Raw genomic sequence first — 22941 nt, 5'->3', positions numbered from 1 at the left:
CTAAAACCTACTGAATTCTACTCTTTAAATAGGTGAAGTTATGATATTAAATTATATCAATGTAATATCACTTCATTATATTATACTGGGAATATATAATATTAGCTATTAAAAAAAATTTTTAAGACAGTGATGGCTGAAAACTGTTTTGTGGCTCTAAACTGCCCCCACACACATCCATGTCAAGGGAGTGAAAGGATGAGAAAGTGAGTGATTCTAAGAGGAATCTTGGAGGGAAGAGTGCTGTTTTGCTGCAAGTACCACCTGCCAGGGAGGGGCTTTCCCCTCACCTCGGTGAGTCTGCTCAGCTCAGCTCGAGTCCGCTGGGGCTGGAAAACGTGAGAGACGGGCCTAGCTCAGGCCTGGAAGCCCAAACGGTGAGAGGCCAGCCAGGGAACAGAGACAGCGGCTGCGCTGGCCACCTCAGTCCCAAGCTTTGCTGAGCCCAAGGGCGCCTTAGGGCTCCTGCGGGCCAAGGGGAGAGATCCAGCCCAGGGCTGCCTCACATCCTGTCCTAGAGGGCCACCTGGAGGGCTGAAACACCTCCACAGGAGGAGGTGGAGGGAGCGAGGGATGCTCAGCCGAGGAAAGGGTGAGGCTCTGACAGATCTGCAGTCACCCACCCGAAGGAAACGAAGGAAACGGTGAGAAGAGACTCTTGGGGAGTTCAAGGGGGGAGGGGCTCCAACACATCCACGGAAGTGCTGCAGGAGGAAACAGTCACCCGGAAGCTTCCACTGTCAAAGAGCTCAGATGTCATATCATCCGTGCCTGTGTCTCCACTTAACAGGGGTGCAGGCAAGTCAAAATGTTCCCATCCCTTCTCTCCTTCCTCTCTTCCCATCAGTCAGGGAGACAGAGAGAAAACCTACAGAAACGACCCCCACCCCCTCCCATCCACAGCTGAAACAAGGTAGGGGCAGACAAGGGGGAAGAACTAATTCTGGGTGAAGCACCAAGTTCACCAAGTTCACTCTGGGCGTCGTTATTACTGCCCAGAGGCTCTTGTATACCATTACCTGAGTGTGACTAGAAAAGGCACGGGACTCACCCTAATGTCATTCGGGCGCAGGGGAAGCTTTAAAACCACATCCTAACAAGTTCTGCTGGGTCAGCCTAATGGTTACAAAACAGCAGCCACCTATAGGCATTTGGGGAGGAGTAACCAAGCGAACATACACAGGGTAAGAACACAAGGCTAGCTATCATCCAGTCATTACCTTTGTCATCATCACTGTCATCATTAGGGTTGTAGAGCTGGAAGTCTCCTTGCATATCAACCCCCCTCAATTCACTGATAAGGAAAACTGAGAGCCAGAGAGGGAAAGTAACTTTTCCAAAGTCACACAGCAAGTTGGTGTCAGAGGCAAGTCTCTTGACTTCCAAGAGTGGGGTTCCCAGAACAGAACCAGCTACAGACAGTTCCCAGAGAGTAGAGGGACCAGGGGAATATGGGTTTTTTCTTAAGAAGAGAGGGCTTGTATACATTCAAAATCACACCTCTATCTTCTTTCCTCCAGCACTTCAATAATAATAATAATAGACACAAATTATTGCCAGCATAATACACACCAGGCACTTACTTTTCACACTGCACATACGTTACCTCATTGAGCCTTAACAACAGCCCTGGAAGGAAAGTACTGTTATTGTACCGATTTTACAGATGAGGCATCAGAGAGGCAAAGTGACCTGACCAAGGAACACAATTATGAACCACAGAGCTTGGAACCGATCTTCCGATTCTCAATTCCACAGTCTTAATCCCTAGAGTAGACATCAGTCTGTTCAACGATATTTCTACTTTCTTCCACACACAAATTCCCTGCCCCCTTTGAAACTAAGCGTGGATGTGTGACATGTTTGGGCCAATGAAATGTGAGCAGAAGGAGAGTGTGTCATGCCCAGACAGAAGCAGTGTGCAGGTCACAGTGTCCTCTGCCTACTTCAGCAGCAGTGGTGGATGCACCTATGCCATGAAGCCACCATCAGCCTGGAGGAAGTAAGATGAACAAAGACCCCTGTCAATCCACACTGGACAGGCAGCGTGGGCAAGCAATACACTTTTGTTGGTTAAGTCACCGAGAATTTGGGGCTGTTTGTTATGCAGCATAACCAAGCCCCTCCTGACTGATACAGCCACTGAGCAATGCTGCTTCCCACTACAAGCTCAAGAGAGGGAAGCTAAGTCCATCTTAGCTCCTCACAAGTCACAAAAAGGAGTAATGAGCTCAAAGAAATGGAAAGAATTGCTACTCCAACTTCCTCATTTTCCAGGAAATAAAAAAGATCTAAAGAAAAGGAGTTACCAAGGACACCCAAACCCAAATCTCCTGCCTCCCAGGCCAGTGTGTGTCTGAGTCTGTCTGTCTCTCCATGTCTCTCACCTGTTTCTCTCTCCTCACTCTCTGCCTGTTTGTGTGTCTCTCTCCCTTCCTCTTTCCTTTCTCTCAAAAGAAAAAAAAATATCAGAGAATCCTTGGACAAGCCCAGCTCATGAGAAGTTACCACAGGCTAGGGACTCCTGGCTACCATCAGGGAGGCTCTTCTCCAGCTCAGACAAAAGAACATGAAGAGGAGGTGGGTGTCCTACAGAGCTGGAATCTCTCCCCCAAGGAAGGGGATTCCTCTCCTCACAGAGCCTGAGGGTGACAGGCTTGGGCACAAAACCAAGCCTCCTTGTCACCAGCCCCTGGCTCTGACGGGGCTGCCCACACAAACAAAAGAAGGGCTGCCGGGCATCCTGCAGGGGTGGTTATTAGTCCCCTTGCCATCTTCAGCCAGGCCAGCAGACTTGTCATTTCTCCCTTCATTACTCCTTTTGGCTCTGAGCAATCTGCTGCTTTATCCAGCCTCAGCCCCTATTCCCCTGTCCTCTTTTAAGCCTTGAGAAACTCTAATCAACTCAGTGTCCAAGGAGGTTGGGGAAAGGTGGAGGGGGGGGAGTGGGTGGGCAATGAGATAATTCAGGCCTGGTCAACCTGTGGGCTTCTCAGAATCGGAAGGCAGCCCACACCCCCTTGGTCTCGCACTTGCTTCCAGGAAGGCTTGCCCTGGAACACTCTGGAGGAATTTGGAGACAGCTCCGTGCAGCATAGGCAAAAACACAGCCCTGCTCCCACCCACAGGGAGCTGGGATCTGGGCACGGGGCTTCATTACTCAGGCCAAAGAGCTAATGGGGCTTCTGGAGGCTGTGAAATGTGGTACCAGCCAGAGCGCTGAGCTGGCAGGCTCCAGACCAAACTGGAGAGAGGCAGAGAGGCGGAGTCTGGTGGGGGGCCAGACTGTTCTCCCCTCCACCCACCCTGGACCTTCTCTTACTCCTCACTCAGGACCAAGACTCCAGGCATCCAACTACAGGCAACCCAGAAAACTCCTTCCTGGGTGTCATGGGCTGAATTGTGTCCCCACTCCCAAAATTCATATGCTGAAGTCCTAACCCCCAGTACCTCAGAATGTGACTGTACTTGGAGATAGGGCCTTTAAAGAGGCGCTTAAGTTAAAATTAGGTCATAAGGGTCGGCCCTAATCCAATATGACTGATGTCCTTAAGGGAAGAGGAGGTGAGGACGCAGACACACACAGAGGGAAGACCATGTGAAGACACAAACAGGAGACGGCCGTCAACAAGCCAAGGAGCGAGGCCTCAGGAGAAACCAACCCTGCCCACACCTTGATCTCAGACTTCTGGCCTCCAGAGCTGTGAGAAAATAAATGTCTATTGTTTACGGCAAACAGTCTGTGGTACTTTGCAGTGGCCACCCAAGCAGACGATGACATCAGTCTGTTGGTCATCAGGCTCACGACGGGGTTCTGTTCCCAAAGTAAGGAGTCCCCAAAACGACAGGCACTCATCCTATGCTCCCCGGCCACCTGCCCCAAGGCCTGGAAACTTCTCTGCTCAGAAGGTTCTTCATTGGATTCTTCACCTTTCGTCACCTCCCCCTCCTTCTGGCTTAAGTGCAGGGGAACCAAGCTGGTCCCAAGCAGCACGGTCACCGCAGCCTAGGCCCACCACGCAGAGGCACACTCTCCTTCTGTTTCTGACCCGACTTCCTGGCCCCATCCTCCAGGGAAATGGGCCACCCTGTGAGGCAGTGAGCATCCCATCATCTAAGGTGAGGAGCCAGGGGTGGGAGGGATTTGCAGCTGACACCCGAATGCACACGCCAGCCTTACTCCGATCTCCTGACCCCGGGCTAGAGCGCTGACCTCCCTGCATGTGGTATGGTCATCACGTAATGGGGCTGCAACAGGGTGAGCTGAGATCATGAAAGGAGGGTTCCACTTGTAGGGATGTCCCCCTCTTTGACAGGTCCCTTCCCCTGTCGAGCCTCAGTTTCCTCTCTACAGCAGGAGGGTGTGAGATGGGCTCTGTGATCTGGGGGGGCCGGCCTGCAGAGATCAGAAGTTCCCACATGTTTTCTTCCTTCATTTTGCTGCTGAGATTGACAGGGGACGCCCTGAAGGGAAGGAACAGCATGCTGAGTGCCACGGGTCTGCACGCCTTCAACTGGAAACCTGCACGAGGGTTCAGAGGGTAGGGATGCAGGCAGTGAGGAAGGGGTTAAACACAGAGCAATTCCTGACATGGAGGGTAAAGTCAGGGTCACCTGGAGGGCTTCCCGGAGGAACGGAGCTCTGACCCCAGCACCGACCGCCTCTCACTTCAGGGAGAGCCGAGGTGGGGCCCAGGCCAGAGATGACCTTTGCCCCAAGAGCTGGGCTCGGTGCCCCCGCCCACCACTCTGAGTCACCCGGTGGACTCCAGAGGGACTAGGCCACTCCTCCTAAACCCGCCCCTGGTGGGCCTGAAATAGCAGAGGCGGGCAGCTTCCAGAAATGGCCTCACCTCACCTCCAACACACCACCCTGTCTGTATTTTGAGAGGCCAGCCCCTCACCAGAGGCAGTCCTGCGTGAGCCGCCCCTCCTGTGTATGGGAGGGGGGGGCGGGGACAGGGGGACATCAGGGATGTGCCTCAGCTGTTCCCGGCACCACAGCCCTGCTGGGTACCTGCCACAGGGTACTGCACTCCGTGCCTCACCGCGTATAAGCCCCCCGCCCATACTGAGAGGCAGGGCAGGGGAGATCTGGACTGTCCAGTGGTGAGAAGTGGGGGGCAGAGCGAGCAGACCCTCACCCAAGCTCAGCGGGACCCAGGTACTGCCACAGGACCAGACACCCAGGACAGACCCTTGGGGACGACGGCCAGCTGAGGACGCTATAGCAGTTAGCACCAGGGTTCCACATCAGATCCGCTCTCTACTAGCGAGGCTACCTTGGGCAGGTCACTTAACCCCTCTGTGCCCCAGTCCCCCACCCAGGCATAATAACAGTGCCCACCTCACAATGTGGCTGCAAGTGTTAGATGAGATGGAGGCTATCAAGTTCTTGGCATCGTAACCGGCATGTGGCAAAGCCCGAGCTGGCTCCCAAGGCCAAGGGGCCTCCTCCCGAGCCCTGTCAGCAGACCCCTGAGATCGTGGTCACTACCAACGTGACAGAGACTCACGAGGGAACACAGCGGGCAGCCCCTCTACAGCTCCCGCTCCCCGAAAGGTGCTCGAAATGATTTGTCACCAAATCCCCACGTTACAACAGAGTCAACGGAGGCCCCAAGAGGATGGCATCGTGGCAGAGGATTTGAACCCGGACAGTTTGGCTCCAGAGGCCACAGTCCTAACCACAGGACAAACTACCTTTCATGAAAATTGCTACAGTAACCCAATCACGTGAGTACCGTCACCATCCCGTTTGCAGGTAAGGAAATGAAGACGACAGGAAGGCGTGATCGTTTGACCAAGGGCACACAGCTGCAGACGGGAGACTCCACAGTGTGGACCAGGCAGTTGGGCTCTAAAGCACACGTGCTCGAGCGCTCTAGCACCTCAGGGTCATCCTGCCTCTCCTGGTCCAGGGCCTCCCCGGGCACCACATTGCAGCCCACAAGGCCATCCCCCAGCCCGAGCGCAGCTCCAGCAAATGGCCAAACCACCGCCCAGGCTCCAGCGTGGGCCATCTCCTGAGCACCCCAGAGTCTTGGGGGTTAGGGGCCCTTATCCCAGCTAGCATGTGTGGAAACTGGAGCACAGTGACTTGCACGCAACTAGGGGAACAGACAGAGGCCTTGGGCTTCCCTCTCATGAACCAGAGAATTAGCCAGAAGAAAATGCATTTACCTCTGGGCCGCAGAACCTAGAGCCTTTTAGAAGTGCTCCAGCCAGGAGAAGCAGGGTGAGGATAACATCACCGCTCCTGCCCCGGGGCCACCCCACTGACTCTCCTGTCCCTGTGGGGGATGCAGCCCAGTGACAGTGGGGAGTACACAGCGGGACAGGCTGGGTCTGCCCGGGTGACCGCTCCAGCCGCCCAGCTCCAGGCCCGGGCCAGCCAGCAAGGGAAGAGGACGGCAGGGCTGTGAGCTGCTGCCTTCCCTTCCCACCCTTGGGCGCAGGGCCAGTGTCTCAGCCTCCAGACAGGAGCCCCTCTGTCCCTACGGGACGAGCTGACCTTTAACTGGCCAAAAGATCCTACTGGTTCCATTCCTCTGCCTGGGAGAGCAGATCGGAGGAGAGAGGAGGGCGGGCAAGGGGGAGGGAGAGGAGCCCGGGGCCCCCCTCTCCCCTTCCTTCCTCCCCCTTCCCTGCCTCTGGTCCCAGCCTCCTGATCAGTCCGCCTGCTTCCTTCCCTCACGGCTGACTGTGTCCCAAGCCCCATCCTTCCCGCAGCCCCTCCTTTCCCCTTAATTGTTTTACCTTTTGTTTGCCTAGCACTTTATAGTTTACTAAATGTTTTTACATTTATCATCGCATTGAATCCACACCAGGGAGAGATGGAGAGACATTGAAAATTCCTTCCAATTGCCAAGTGTTCTTGTTAAAAATGCAAACATCCCCAGAACGATGAAGAATTAGGCTGGCAGCCACCGGTACCTCAGGACTGATGCATTTCATCCTCTGCCTTCTCCCCAGCTCCAGGACACAAGGGGATGTGGCTGGAGCAGGAAGAGGAGCGCTTTGGCGGGGGCGGGGGGGGGGGGCAGCCTCAGCACAGTAGGGAGGGCCCCGGTGGAGTGTCTAGGCCCCCGGAGGGGTGGGGGAGAAGTGCGGGAACTAGGCAGGGAGAGGACAAACTTGCACCACTGCAACACTGCACATGAACTCCCATAAAACCCTAAATTCTAGCCTAAGCATCGCCCTCATCCCACCCCCTCTGAACTGCATCGCTCATTCTGGTGTCTCTAAGGTCAGAGGGAGAATCTTTATGCAGGAAAAGGCCTAAAAGACTTTCAGCATGGAGTCAACAAATCCAAAACCTTGGAGGCGGAGTCCAGGGTGAGGGTCCCTGGTCTACCTAATCCAGCTCTGCCACATGGCCCAGGGTCCCCACCCCAGGACAAGCTTCAGCTGGGAGGAGAAGCACAGAGGCTGGGTGCTGGTGTCCTTGAAAGGACATATCCTGGCCATGGGAGTAAATCAAGAGATGCCTCCTTCTGGGCCGGGGGGCGGACGCAGGTCTCAGTTCCCCAGGCTGAAAACTGATGGGGGATGGGCCAACGGTCCTGAGGTCCTCCTAGCTTCCACATTCCGTGATCCTGGGACCAAATCAGGGTAACAAGCCTGTGGCCAAACTCCAGACAGGGCGTCTCAAGAGTTCCTGAGCTCCAGACATGCTCATTCTCAGAGGCCCCGCCCTGCATCCCATCACACATACTCAAACGGACCACATAAATCAACAGAATGCATATATAACTCTCAGGAGTTGAACCGAGTTGTGGATGACCATTTGACATTATGTTAGGTTTCGTTGCTAAATTAAACAAATATTCATTTCAATTCTGCTGCTTTCTTTTCAAATTCTGGAGCCGACCAGTTTGCTTCCAGCTCACAAACATTTTCATTGGCTGTTGATGAAAGCTTGTGGATCCTAAATGCTGTGTCTACCTTCCCAGTGCTCTGACCCCAGAGAACTCGGGCAGGGAGCCTGGAGAAATCCAACAACGGGGTTAAAAGAAACCTAACAAACGCCGTGTTTTAAGCACAGGAGGGTGTCTCAAGCTCCACGCAAGGCCACTTCCTGCAAGGAGCCCTCCCAGACCACTCCAGCTCTCGAGAATCCATCCCCTGCCAATCTCAGAGCACTCACTGCCTATGGGACTCATTCGGCTTGTACGGCTTGTACGGCTGTTTTGCTTCATTCTTCAGCTCATTCCTGTTTTGTTTTATCTTCCCCCCACTGAACTGTGAGCTCTCAGAGGTGCTTTGGACCTCTCCTCTGCACCTCCCCTCCCTCTGAACCCAGTACGGTGTCATAGCAAACCGAGACAGCCGAGGCCCTGTGAGCAGGGGCTGTGCAGCCACAGAGGGGCTGGAAGCCACTGGTCCCACCTACCCTCCATGCCATCATCTTGATGCCCATTGAAGTTGTCATAGGAATCCCAGCGGATGAGGGGGTCGGAGGTGTTATAGTCCACGGACACGCTCGGCCCGTTCTCCAGGTGTTCCATGCCTTAGAAAATGGGAAAGGCGGAGACGACCGTGAAGAGAAAGAAAAAACCGATCAGCAGCTGGAAAAACAGAGGAAACCAACAAGTTCCCTAAGGATGCTCCCTAAGGGACTTCTCATGTTCTTGACCATGGCGAGGCAGGACCACTCGCTTAAGTTGGATGGAGAACCCAGGAGTCTGGTTTCTTGCATTCTTGAAAAGGTTCACACCAGGTCATAAGGGTAAATGAGGACAGCAGCACTGAGCAACAAAGACCCTTTAGAAGAAAGCTGGGGGACCCTCTGGCTGGGTGGCTGCCTCTTTCTCTTCTGTGTCCCAGGGAGCCCTGGGGCAGTGCCAAGAGTCCAGAGAGTCTGGCCCTGGAGTCAGGGGGAAGTGCAGGAGAGGCCTGTGAAGGGCTGCACGGGGTCACGGACAGCAGGCAAATCACAGCCTTGACGTTGAGAGGACACAGGTCATCCCAGCCATCCCCCTGCCCTTCCACTTAAGATGCTTGCCACTGCAGGCAGAAATCTGAGGAGAGAGGCAGAATCTCTCCTACACATCCAGAGAAAGCCCAGGATGCAAGTCAGGCCTTCTGGGTGAGTTACCGTCCTGACCCAGCAGTCCGTTCTTTAGTCTGCCCAGAGTCCCTCTGCTGTAACCTGACTTTACCTCTTCCTATTCTGTTCCCAAATAAGAGGAAGAACAACTGGTCTCCACATATAACCAGTCTAATGGCTTAAAGGCTATTATTAAATTGGCCTTCTCATCTTCAGGTTGAATCACCTCAGTTCTCATAAATACTTATCGTCCATCCAGCACCTTTGAGAGTCCCCTTGGCCACTCCCTCTATCCACCATAGCCTTCAGTCTCTGAATATAATAGGATGATGACCTAATGGGGCCAGAATAGTTTATCCAACCCAGCGCCTCTCTGTCTACTTTTTTATTTTTATTATCCAGAGATTAAGTCACTGGTTCATGTTTAGCTGGGGGTCCACTATGATACCCAGATCTTTTACTGCTGGCCTGACTCTCAACCACAGGTAACTTGATATTTGTAGAGCAGATCAGTGGGAAAATGGTTGAGGTCGGGCAGGGCAGAGTGGAGGGAAGGGAATGAATCAATGGATTCTAACTTGGCATTTACCTTGAATTTTCTCTGGTCCATAGGAAAACACAAATTCAACTTTGCCATATTCTGGAAATCGATCATCTGAAAAAAGGAAAAGGAAAAACAAAAATGGGCAACTGATTCCCAAAAGAGGACTCCACAAAAAGTTTTCTTCTAGAAGAGTTTAAAGTAATACATGTATACATGGTTGATAATATAATAAGTAGTACACATAATGCCATTAAGTCTCGTACCCACCTAGCCCTGTCTTACCTGTCTGAGGTAACCATTTCTTAGCATTTCTATTTCTTGTTCTACGAGCAGTCACCTCTAAGACCCTAAATAATAACCACAGTTTTTATGCCACTATTTCTAGATATATCAGTTTCAAATAATCTTCACTGATTCACCACTATGAAGATGCACAATTTGGATCACTTATAGTATTCCCACCTCCCTTCTTAAACCTGGTTTATTATTATTATTACTATGACTACTGTTATCATTATTAGTTCACCCTTCTGATTACCTCTGAAACTTTCAATACGATGGTTAAGCCTCTATTTCTTGATCTGTCCATTTCCGATGGTGCCCTGATTCCCTCCATGTAGGAGGAGGAAGTTTGGGCCCCGCCCTTCTCCCACCTCTCCGCAACTCTACGTTTATTTTGTCAGCTAGTCTCTTACTTTCTTTGTTAAGACTGATGACATTTACATTCTCTTCTGCAATTATAACGGCATCTTCTGCTTTTGCTCTCCTGGCTCCAGTACAGGGAAAGCTCATCATAGAAACATCCCTCTCCTGCATGAGCCAGACCACACTGGGGGATCAGGCCTCTCCTCCTCAGAGCCCCAGCCCCACGCTCTGATCTCTGCCTGAGCCCAATCTGCACACAGATCACCATCCACTGCTTGCAGGAAGGGAAGTTACAGCAGGGGTGGTGTCGGCTCCCTGGAGCACCCATCATGCCTGTGTATATCTCCATCACTGCAAGCATCACTTCATAGTATCATGTCTGTTTGTGCCTTTCTCCCATAAGACTGGGAGCTCCCTGAGGGTAGGGCCTGACGTCTTTCTCTTTGTATCACCAGGGTCTAGCGCATGCCTGGCACATACAGACACACAGTGATGCTGGTGGATTTATACATGGACAGATGGATGGATGAGTGGATGGGTGGATGGATGTGGACACGTCCTGAGCCTGAATGTAATACAGATAAAACCTTAAACAGATCGAGGAAAGAAGCAAAGGGAGATAGCTCCCGGAACACCTCCCTTCCCGTGGGAAAACGGTCACCCTTCACTGCTGCCACAGCCCCTCCATTATTGCTCTCCTATCCTGTGGCCTAATTATTCCTTGCTAGGTCTGCCTCTCTACTCAGCGAGCCCACCTTTGAAGGCATCATCGAGGTCCTCCTTCCCAAAGACAACCCCCAGGTCATGGATGGCGCAGGTATGGAACTGCACGCGGAAGATGACGTCTCGGGCTGGGCTCCGGAACTTCTTGTGGTAACACTTCAGCTGGGTGGGAAAGACAGCAGAGCCCATCAGGGGCCGAAGGTGGAAAGTTAGTCCCAAGGGGCCTCCTTACCAGCTCCACGACTAAGCCCCAAACCCAGTGAGGAAAAGGTCACCAACCCCAAACAGGATCTCAGAGCTCTCTGCGGAAACTTCCAGAACAGCAGAGAGTTGACAGCCAGCCTTGCCCTGTGGGGACAAAGCTATCCTCCCAAGAAGTTCCTGTACACCAGTCAGAATGGGCAACGTAGGAGTGGATTTCAATCACAGGAGGAAGGAGTGAAGTTAGAATTGAGGGAGTCCTTGTCACCAGCAGGAAGCCCGGAGGTAACAGCTCACACAGAGATGTATGTCCCTGGAGATACTCCAGAACAAGGGGCAAGCCCGGGGGAAGGCACATCCGACACTGAGGCAGGGGATGGACAAGGACCGTCAAGGTTGGAAGGCCTTGCAGGGGCCCTGAGAGCCAACGACCCCAAGGCTGGTGGCCCACCAGGAGGGACGCTCTTGTCCAGAGAGGCATAAGGGGAGGAGGAAGAGAAAAGGAAGAAAAATTCAACGGCGGTGCGGGGGCTTGAGACAGAGGGGTAACTTACCAAGATGTCTCCCTTCAAGAGCAGCCCAGGCTCGATGGTGATGCAGATGCTGGTCTGGCTGTCTCCCTGGACGTTGCTATGGGAGCGAGGCAGGCAGAGGGACAGAGGGCTGCTGAGGCGGCCGGGCAGTGCACTTTCTCCCAGCTGCCCCTCTGCCAGGGGGCTATTGTGAAAGCTCGCTGACCCATCCCTCAGCCCTACCCTAGAAGTCCTCCTAGAAAAGGTCCTAGGCAGCCCCCCAACCCCGGCCCCAGCCCCCAGTCCTCAGCCTTGGACCTCCGGCATCCCTGTGGAATACCTACTAGATACCAGAAGTGTAAACAGGTTGCATGGCCTGGTAGATCCGGAGAAATGGCCGACACCCTGTAAGGGAGGGGCGCTATTAGCCAAGACAGCAGAAACAGCGGGAGGAGGAGGGGGGAGAGGAGAGATGAAGGAAGGAAGGATCGGCCAGGAGGAGGAAAGGGAAGAAGGGGGGAAAGGGACGGAGGAAAAAAGGAAGGAGAAATGGAAAAAGAAAGAGGAAGAAATGCTACCTTTTCATTTCAAAGGCATTTTGAGTTTACAAAAACACTACACCGTCCAGCGTCACCTGCCCACAGGCACTGCCAGTATCCAACCCATTTTGCAAATGAATCAACTGGGGCTCAGAGAAATAGGAAGTGGTACAGTTGAGACTCCAAGCCTAAGACTGCAGCTAGCCCATATTTTTACCCCCCAAGGCTGCCTCCTAAGACAAAGAGATGGAAGACAGGAGGGGAATGGAAGCTAGAGGGCTCGGGCAAGTACCTCCTTTAGACTCAAAGTTGGGGATGCCGTGCATGATCACGTGGTGCAGAAACAAGGGCTTGTTGTTCATTTTGATGGAGCCAGAGAGCAGGCCGCTGAAATAATGCACGTACCTGGAGCAGGGAGAAGGGCAGCTTCAGCCAGGGAGGCCTCTGCTGGAGCAGAGCCATTCTGTTCTCTTTTCCCCCGGCATATTGCCCTAGGTTACCCTGCCAACATCCCCCCCCGCCCCGCACCAACCCCCAGGCCTCCTGGCAGGTGGGGTCTCCACCCTTGCTGCCGGTAGCCCCAGGAACGCGAACAGGTACTACTACATCTGGAGCGGCATCCAGCCAAACCTCCCACTTGGGGTTCTCTGGCGCCTCCTGGTGGTCAATGTGGCCATCTCTTTCCTGCTTCACTGCCGGCCCAGGAATCTCCTGCTGGACCAAATGCCCTCCCACACATCCCTGACAGGCATCATTTAGCTGTTCACTACCGCACAAGGCAGGATGATCAACCAACAGACAGCTCTGAAAGCCTCACACCGAGCCCAAACCAACCTTGCATCTGTACCCACAGGCCCCAGTTCTGCTCCCACAAGACCCACCAGCCACGTGACAATCCAGCAAATAGTAAGAGCTTAGTAATTCTGGTCCTTCGTTTTTTTATATCACGCTGAAGGGTACAAAATTCCTCTGTACCATATTTGATATTAGAGGATATCTAACTTCCACTAAGTATTCCTATCTCTAGGGTCAACATGCCCCAATTCCCTTAACAAAGATCTCGTTGGAAGAACGGAAGGAATAAGCCATCCCCACTCCTTTTAGAAGAGAGGGAAAATTAGGTCCAGAAAGGGTCATCAGCCTCCCAAAGGCACACTGCAAGAGCACACAAAGGTGGGAGGAGAGCAGGTGGGAGGAGAAGGGAAGCAGTCTCACTCCAGTGCATCTACTAGGAGAGGCCAATCCTTTTGGTTGGTGTGTCCTCCTTTTCTGACTGGCCAGAGGACACCAAGCTGGGTCAGCTGGACCAATCAGAATGCATTCTGATTTGAGGCCGGTGAGACCAGAACGCTCACAACCATGACAATGGTCCCGTCCCGTCTTTTGGCTCCTTGGCCCACCTCCAGGCCTGTGGGCCTCTGTCCCCGGGCTGGGGTGGGGCCACCTTGGACTCTCCCAGCAAGATAATCTGATGGGCAGCACGAGCTCCTATTCAGGCCCCTGCCCAGCCCCCAGCCCCGTTGCTCAAACCGGAAACCTGGAATGGCGGGTTCCTATCAGATCTTCTGATCGTGCCAACAGGATGTGTCTGTGTGCTGGGGACAATGAGGCCGGGGTGGGGTGACAATGAATGGGGGAGCTGCAGGCAAAGCCCCTCCCTCCCTCTCTCCCTGCCCTCCTCTCCTCCAGCTGCTCCAATCCCTGCAAGCGACACTGACAAGAAGGCGGGAAAGTGGCAAGGAATGCCACTTTCCCAGCAGCTGCACTTCCACATTTGGGCACAGACAGAATTACCCACCCGTGAGCAGATGCAGTTGCAGATACGAGCTGCACGGCAGATACAGATAATGTAAACACGGACACACACACACACACACACACACACACACACACACCGATGGCATGCTACGTAAGCACACATTGAGCACGGTGGAATCCCTGAACAATCCTGGTCCTGAGAGGTAACACTAATCCCCATTCTCCAGGCTTTCCGCTTCAGAAATGTGGCAGCTCTGCCCTCTCTCTCCAAGCCACATTGTGCCACCGCAACAGCGTGCTCCTCTATTTGAACGTCTTATCTTTCCAGGTCAAGGGCCGGACTCGTGACCAAGGCCACCAGCCACAGGTAGCAAGTCAGGATCTTAAATAATACTTCTTTCCTCCCTGAGACTTCTTCCCTGGGAAGACTCTCACTGATCCACAGCTGCTGTGTCTGGCAGCCTAGTCAGAATTTTCTGCACATAAAGACATTCCGTTTCTGATCTCTGACCCAGAGGCTGGCTACCAGCTGTGCTGTGCCAGTTGTAAGGCGCTGGTTGCCAGCGGACTCATTCACTTCTGCTTGGGCTTCCTGCTACAATGGTGGAAACAGTCCCCGGTGGTGCCGGCACATTCTAGCCAGGCAAGGTAGGGGTGACGGGGTGTGAGTTGGGGACCCCCGGCATGGAGAGGCTGAAAAGCTCCAGGATCTGTAGCTAGGGGGTCCTGCTTGCCCAGTCAGTGTTCCGAAGGGAGAGAAAAGTCAGTGAGACATTTTGGCCTTTATACTTGATGTTCCCTCTACCTGGACCCTTTACCCCAGACCTTTACTTAGATGTTTCCTTCTCCCTTCTCAGACCTCACCTCACATGTCATCTTCTCAGAAAGGTCAGCACACTGGAATCAGCCCCTCACGTTCGCCCCTGTCATTCTCTAGCCCGTCGTGTTCTGGTTTGGTTTTTTCCCCATCAAAGCACTTACCACTGTCTGAAATGACCTTGAAGGTTTATTTACTTGTGTAATGTCCATCTTTCCCAATACCATGTCAGCTCACTAAGGGCAAAAGACTCTGTCCTGTCCAACTAGATACCTCCAGCACTTGGAACATACTAGAGTACCTAAAATTTCCCAAATGAATGAAGGAATCCATCCCTGTCCTGATTCCTGCCTGGGCTGTTGGGGACCACATGGGTGAGAGACCGTTGTAAAATTTTAAAGCTCTCACAGCAGAAGGTGACCCTTATCACGAACATCTGTGACCTCCTCAGGGCAGGTGGCAGTGACATCAACCTCCTGTAGACCCATCAAAACACGGAAGCAGCCCTGTTGCCAGGACCAAGAAAGGCACTGCCTTCTTATACAAGCTGCCTTCTTGTACCTCCCCCACTGCTGCCCCTGCTGCTCTCTGGCACCAACCTCAGGAGCCAACTGCCATGCCCCACTGTGAGCACACACAGCTGCTCACGGCTTCACCCATGTCCCTGAGCTCCCACCCCTGCAGGCTGGCACCTGAACATGCATGCTTGGTACACTCCCACCATGGGTACACGAGGCTAGTTCCCACGTACAGCGAGCACGCACACACACGCACACACACGCACACGCACTCGAACACACATGCACTGGGCCGAGAGCCCTGGAGACCTACCTCCTCTGGGATGGCTGGCCAATGGGTACAATCTTATCCTCGTAGAACCGCTTCATTGCAAAGCGGTCCAGGGCCTGGTCGGCACTGTGGGGAGAGACAGGTGGTCAGAGGAGTCAACCTCCACGAGTCCCTTGTCCACCCAGCCCTGCAGAGCCCTCTGGCCACTCTGTCCTGAGATGCCTTCAGGAAAGGACTGCCCCAGCATCTCTCCATCCTGTGTGCTGCACTACTCAGCACAAGGGCCTTGGAGCCAGGCAGCCTGGGAGCCCATCTCAAGTTCATCACTGACTTAGTAGCCCTGCAACTTGCGGCAGGTTACTTAACCTTCCTGGACTTGATCTTTCTTTCCTGTCAAATGAGGTGATAACCGTGCCTTCCTTGAAGGCTGTTGTGGCAATTGAGTGAGATGACATCTATAAAGAGCTTGGCACATGTGGGCACACAGTAGGTGCACAGGAAATGTTGACCATTATGCAAAGATTAAGCTGGGTCAGGTTTCTTAAAGTCATAAAACTACCGGCCTATTGCAAGCCCTTCATAGAGCATTCTACCCATCCTCAAAGAGATCATTTTTTAAAGAGACAGATCACATAAGCTTCTCCATTCTTGACTCTCCAACGAGGTCCCATCCCTCTCAGAATCAACCCCAAAGTCCTTATCAAGGGTACAAGGCCCCCGGGCTCTGCCTCCTCCCAGCTTCACTTCCCACTCTTCATCCCCTCACTCACTCGGCTCTCCAAACACGCCAGCCCCTCGAATTCCCACTGCTGGTCTTTGTCCTTCCCTCTTCTCTGCCTGGAAGGTCTCCTGCCACCACCCACCCCACCCCCTCACGGACTGTATAAGACTCAGTTCTTCCCCCCTCTCGCCACTTAATTCTGCTCAAATATCACCTCCTCAAGAGGCCTCCTTTCCCCACCGTCTTGCTCTAGTCTCCGTCCTTCAAAGTACTCATCACCTGCTCTTACTGATGTGTTTGTTTACTCATTTCACATTCATGAGGGCAGTGGCCTGGCTTTGCCCACTGCTCTACTTCCAGCACCTAGAGCCGCCTGCACAGTGGAGGTCCCATAACTGTCGTCAAATGACTAAATGAGTGGAGGAATTCCTCTGCCTCTCTGAAAATCCAAATCAGAATGGGAATCATCCATTGGTTGTTTCCTATTCTGGATGCAAAACACCTAAGTGGGAAGATGCCCCTGCTGGCCAGAAGCAGGGGAAGAGATGAGAAACCTTCCAGATGGCTCTGCTGGACCCAGATGTGATCCAGTATTTCTTTGTGACTCCCTCTCTGCTCACTCAGGTAAACAGAAGGCAGTTGGGCAAAGAAAAGTGGCCCCAAGAAGCTGACTGGACGGGGTGTCCATCCATGGGCCTGCCTCCCACGGCTGCCCCTCCCCAGGGCCCCAGACAGAGGGATGGTGTCTCCTCTCTCCTGCTCTGTCCAGGGGCCCCTGTCCCAGAGCTGAGGGCAGGGACATTCTCCTTTCCAGGGGCTCCTCCCCCTGTCCTCAGCACCTCTCACCTCCTCTGCCCTTATCCTCCAACCCCAAGGGAGGGAGAGGCCTTGGGTGGGTGGGGGAAGGGGGCTCTGCTGTCAATATTCAGAGAATGGGAGGCTCGGGGCTCACTTACCTGGCAGAAATGTTGCTGTAGTGCATGTAAGCCGCGATCACAACACCTATCCTGCCTCGGTTTCCCTGAAAAAGCCCCGAAACACAAAAGCCTTTACTTCTAAGGCTGGCCCTCCTGCCCCAGAGCAAGGCGGGCAGGGGCTGCAGAGAGGGGCGGGTTCTCAGGGAGAATCGGAGGAGGGAGGAAGCGGATGGGGGGTGAGTCTCAAAAAGAAGAAACACAGCTGATCGTCCACCACACCTGAGTGACCCACGGGCTGGTACCTCCACTTCCTGGGGGTGCACCCCAGACAGAATCGATTATCCCCAAGAAGGAGAGTACACACAAAAACAAACTTGCACGCTCACACAATCCAGTGATACGGGCAGGTGCATACACTCATCCAAGAATATATCCGTGCATGGGCATGAACACGCACACACACACACACACACACACACACAGACATCCTGCAGCCCCCGCTCTGACCTTGTTGTGTAAAACAACAACATTGTGGGGATCTGCGTTGAGCCAAGTGTCCATGGCCTTGCAGACACTGCAGATCTTCTCCAGGGCTGGGGTGTGGAGGTCGGGCCAGCCAAATTCCAGTACCTGTGGCCCAAGCCATGAGTGAGAAGCGGCAGAAGTCCAGAGAGTCAACGGGCGGGGAGGTAGGGAGGTGCCCACACATGCCACGCGCCAGCCCCACAGCGATGCCACCAGCAGCGGGGCCTCAGTTCCTGCCCTGCACATCAACACTCTGGAAGGCAGGGGTGTGGAGGCAAAGGACACTGACCCAGGCCTACAGACCCTGGGTTCTGACACTGGCTCCCTGTGGGCCTCAGGCCAGCCACAGCCCCTTCGCCAGCCCCCGTTTCTGATTGTGCATAAAGCAGAGGCTTAGAGCCGAGGGCCCCAGGTCCCTTCCGTATGACTGTGACCTTAAAATGTGCTGGGAGCCTCCAGCATTGTGCCCCAGCTCTCCTCCCACAGATAACCCTGAGATCTGGCTCAGGGAGGAAGAAGGAAAGGTGAAGCCTGTTCACGGCTCTTTTCCAGGCCCTGGACACACAAACCATCAAGTTTTCAGGCCAGCCGAAGGAGGCCTGAGCGAGACAGACAGCAGATCTGAAGAGCAGTCATCAGGCTCCTTCAAACCTTTCTTAACTCACAAAACTTTAAAGTAAAAGAAAATCTGTGCTCGGAGGGGCCCAGAGAGCACATCTAATCCAGCCCGTCCACTTTCAGAGGTGGAAACTGAGGCCCAGAGAAGTCTGCCACCCGCTCAAGGTCACACAGCGACAGGCACCATAATCCAGGGGCCGGAGCAGATGGGCACGCAAAGCCCACACACAGCACACTGAACAGCAAGTGAAAGAAAGTTGGCTGTAGGAGGGTCTACGGTGGTGATTCCCAGCTGGTTTAAATCCAGAATACTTTTCAATAAGACTCAAAATCTCACAGCTCCAGCCCCACCCCAGACACTCTGTGTGCACCACAGGTGGCAGACCTTGGTGGAAATCACTGCATTGAGCTTTGCTTTCTGTAATTCGTATTACAGAAACAATAAATATATTATTTTCTATTTTCCAAATAGAAGATGGCACTGTAAGTCTGAACAGGCTTTGCAAACTGTCATCGCACTTTCCCCCAAGATTCTAATGTGGGAACCTCAGAGGAAGGGAGCCCCCTGTTCCCTCTTCCAGGCAGGGAGAATCCCTCCCCACCCCAAACAGCCATGGACTCACCTTGGCGTGGAGCTTCGTGATGTCAGGTCTCCGCTCAGAGAGGTTGAAAAGCTAGAAGGAGGAAAAGGAAGAGATTGTGAGAAGGTTGGCCCTATCTCTCTCTCTCTCTCTCTCTCTCTCTCTCTTTCTCTCTCTCTCTCTCTCTCTCTCTTCCCTCCTGGAAACTCTACCTACATGACCATACATGGAGTCCTACCAGATACACACGGATGGACAGGAACTCAACTACAGGTTCTCAGGATAAAGAGGGAGACAGAAACAAGTATGTACATGCCCAGCCACTCCCCTGGATGAGCGGACATCCTGAACTGAAGACGAGAAGGGGACAGAACCTGTCTCAGGTCCCACATGCCACCCCCAAGGTGGGCATCTCTCCACACTGAATGGAAATTCAGTAGTGTCAAACGATAAGCATTTGGCCATCTCTGGTTTCCTCTTCACAGGTCGACTTCAGAAGCTCACCGCACGAAGATGTAACTGCTCCGTGGTCGGACGCCCTCCATAGGAGGGTGCAAACTGTGCTGGGTCAGCCCTCTCAGACCCCTGACACCCCTCTCCCAGAAGACACCCCCCAACACCTGACCACATCCCACGGGAATCCCCCAACCTCTGGATTCCCTTCTCCACCTCTGAAAGAGGCGTGCAGAACTCCCCACATCCACCTCATGGTCTGGGAAACTCAGGACCCCTGTGATGTCGCCTGGGGAGAGAAGAGGACTGCAGGGTCTGGAACGGGCAGGATGCAGCAAAAACCCATGGAATCCTGGGCTCCTGAAATAGGGCAGGATCTCAGATAGCTTCTGGTCCACTCTTGAGGCCGTAAAGGAACACACTTTATGCCATTAACAATGGCTAACACTTCAGTGTTACAGTGTCCACAGCCTGCCAGGCCGCACTAAGGACTTTACATCTACCACCTGCCTTAATTCTCTCCACAACCATAGAGGTAAGTAGACCCATTTTACAGATGGGGATCCTAAGGCTTAATGAGGCTAAGTGCCAAGATCAGATAGTTGGTGAGAGCACAGCAGCATTCCAACCCAGAACATTCCGATGTTTAATGCCAGACTCTTAACAACGCCCAACATAGCTGACGGATGGGTCTCTGTAGAGGGCTGAATGGTATCCCACAAAAATTCACATCGACGCGGAACTTCAGAATGTGACTTTATTTGGAAATAGGTCCTTTGCTGATGTAAGTAGTCAAGGATCTGGAGATGAGATCATCCTGGATTCAGGGTGGGCCCCAAATCCAATGACTGGTGTCCTTATAAGAAGAGGAGAGGCCACACGGACACAGGAAAGAAGGAAGGTCACATGATGACAGAAGTAGAGACTAGAGCAAGGCTACTACAAGCCAAGGAGGCACTAGACTGCCGGGAGCCACCAGAAGACAGGAAGAGGCAAGGCAGGACTCTCCCCTGCGGGATTCGGAGAGAGCATGGCCCCACTGACACCTTGATTTGGACTTCTAGCTTCCAGACTGTGAAAAAATTAATTTTGTTGTTTTAAGCCACCTAATTTGTGGTAATTTGTTACATTAGCCCTAGGGACCTAATACAGTCCCTACACCCCACCTGTGCTCAGACCTCCCAGGGCAGCCCCTCATGATGGTCTGTCCAATCTGTGGGTCCAGGCCACAAGTACCTCCCTGTAAAGCAGGCCTAAGCGCTCCTATGAGGCCAGGATAGATCCAATCCCCCAGGGCAGCCCTTCTGACATTAGAGACCATGGTGGGGGGTGGAGGGGACTTCCTCCACACTGGTTAGGAGATCCTCCTGTGCCAGGTATGATCCCGGTGTCAGCAACACCAGGTCTCTCAAGACACACTCTGCCACAACTCTGCCCTAAGACTGCTCAGCAGCACAGACAGTATGACACCTCTGCCACTTCCTGACTCTGTGACCTTAGACAAACACCCCACCTCTCTGTGTTCTCGAAAAACCTGCTTCCTAGGACTGTCGTGGTGTCAAATATGTGAAAAGGAGTTAGAACAGGGCCTGGCTTATCACCAGGGCTCAATAACATGAGCTTTTCCCGTTATTCTCTCCTCCTGGTCAACACACGTACGTACACCCACACGCACATGCGCGTACCCACACGTACACACAAACATACAAACCACACACACACACACACACACACACACACGACTTGGCTCCAGATGCCGCATCCCAGCTGCAGAGACATTCCTTAGGGCCAAGGGCAGGTGCAGGGAGAGAAGAGGAACAGCTGGCTCAGGGGCAGGTGGGACAAGACACCAGCAGGAGGAGGTGGCAAGCAGAAAGGACGGGGCACTGGGCCAGCGGGCAAGGGGCCCCATCCTCACCAGGTAGTTGCCTCCATGTTTGGACTTGAGCATCTGGGCCACCTCACGGAGGTTGCTCCGGAAGTTCTCCTCATTGGCTGTGCTGGGGAAGGAGACGGCGATGATCCTCTCAGTGACATACACCAGGTCCAGCTCACAGCTGTCCTCCGCGGCCCGGCTCACACTCATGTTTCTGGGGAGACAGTAGGCAGAGGCGGGTCCTGATCAGAATCCAGGCCCCCAGGACAAGGTCCAGGGATCTAAACCCCGTACACACTATACGTGGCCCCCAAATCTAACCCAGGGGGCTTGGCTGCCCCCTGACCCAGAGCCAAAGCCAGAGACTTCCCCTGGCAAGGCCAATGCAGCCCACAAGCCCAGTCTGGGAGCGCCGGGGATAACAGAGCTGGGCAGGAGCTGGCAAGGATCTCAGGCCATTTCCGAGCCAAAGAGCGATGACACCAATCCTAGGTGCGCATCAATCCTGTCGGCATGGCCTTCAACCTGTGATCCCAGAGGTCAGAGGTCAGAGCCAGGGCCGGAACCAGCCAGGGCCCGGGAGTCCAGCTCAGCCTCCTAATATACTGTGGCCGCCTGGTCTGGCAGAAGTTTCTCGAAGGATCCCTGGACGGCTCCGGAAGAGGAAGGAGAGCCTGAACTGGGTCCTCTCACATCCTGGAGCTAGCCTTCTGCTGCCCTCCCCTTGCTCTGAGCTGTGGAGTGGGCGGGGAGGCCCCTCAGGAGCAGGGGCAGCTCAGGTGACATGCTCACCTGGGCTCCAGGTAAGCCAGACCACAGCACACATTCCAGCCCTCCCCAGAGGCAGGACAGCTCCTGCCCTTTTTCCCTGGCTCTCTCCCCACCTCTGGCAGCTCCCACTGCCCCGCAGGGCTGCTTCCTACCAGTGACCTCCCTGATTTCTAAGGGCTCAGGAAGCAGAGGGGGCTGCTGCAGCGGCAGGTGATCCCCAGACATCCCAGTGCCACCTGACCTCCTCAGAGAGGTGGGGAGCCCCCTGGGCTGGGCACCGGGTGAGGGGAGGTGGGTTCTCACACCTTTACACCTCACCCAACTGCTCTTCCAAAGGAGGGTCCAGGATGCCCACTGGGGAGCTGATGGGAAGGGGAAATGGGTCTCAGGACACTGGCATTCCATTCTGAGGCCCACCTGTAGTTTCTGGGGTCACCTCACACCCTCCCCTTCTTATCCCATCATCCCAGCCTCCTAGGGTCCTGCTTCCCTTCTCTACCCAAGGTGGGCAACTCACAGTTCATGTTGATAACCCTTCACTTCTGTGGGGTAAAGTTGGGACTGGAGGGGCAGCGGGAGGAATACCATGGGGTGTTTCAAAGTGATGGGGTGACATGGGGGTACAGCCCCGGGACACCAAGAAACCGGACAGAATACAGATCTCCACCACGGTTAGCTCCGAGCCCAACTGTGTAGACGGGGCTTGGAAACAGGAGAGCCAAGGGTGACATACAGCTTCTCTGTGGTGGCAATGACAGGGACCAAGTAGCAGAGGGGCCAGTGCGCTGGGAGCCCACTTTGAATTTGGCCTCTGAGTCCGGGTCTTTCCCTGTCCTGCAGCCTTTGGGGGTGGGGCTCCTACTCAAGGCAGAACAGCACCACCACCTGGACAACCTCAG

General features: G+C 53.8%; 1 protein-coding gene across 10 annotated transcripts in view; it reads right to left on the bottom strand.

Annotated features, from left to right (window-relative positions):
• TNS1 (tensin 1) overlaps window positions 1-22941 on the bottom strand; it is a 197697-nt gene that overhangs the window by 71819 nt on the left and 102937 nt on the right. For all 10 annotated transcript variants that reach the window (XM_067740635.1, XM_067740634.1, XM_067740633.1 and 7 more), the window contains 11 exons: window positions 21314-21485; window positions 18985-19035; window positions 17726-17848; window positions 17258-17322; window positions 15623-15706; window positions 12509-12621; window positions 12022-12082; window positions 11720-11795; window positions 10997-11126; window positions 9642-9707; window positions 8396-8512 (listed from right to left, as the gene is read on the bottom strand). In XM_067740635.1, the coding sequence (XP_067596736.1) occupies window positions 8396-8512; window positions 9642-9707; window positions 10997-11126; window positions 11720-11795; window positions 12022-12082; window positions 12509-12621; window positions 15623-15706; window positions 17258-17322; window positions 17726-17848; window positions 18985-19035; window positions 21314-21485 (1058 nt within the window). The remainder of the gene's footprint in view (window positions 1-8395; window positions 8513-9641; window positions 9708-10996; window positions 11127-11719; window positions 11796-12021; window positions 12083-12508; window positions 12622-15622; window positions 15707-17257; window positions 17323-17725; window positions 17849-18984; window positions 19036-21313; window positions 21486-22941) is intronic.

The sequence above is a fragment of the Pseudorca crassidens genome, chromosome 6 (assembly GCF_039906515.1).
Source record: "Pseudorca crassidens isolate mPseCra1 chromosome 6, mPseCra1.hap1, whole genome shotgun sequence".
Lineage (NCBI taxonomy): Eukaryota > Metazoa > Chordata > Mammalia > Artiodactyla > Delphinidae > Pseudorca > Pseudorca crassidens.
The sequence above is the reverse complement of the archived record's forward strand: the minus strand, read 5'-3'. Positions and strand labels throughout refer to the sequence as shown.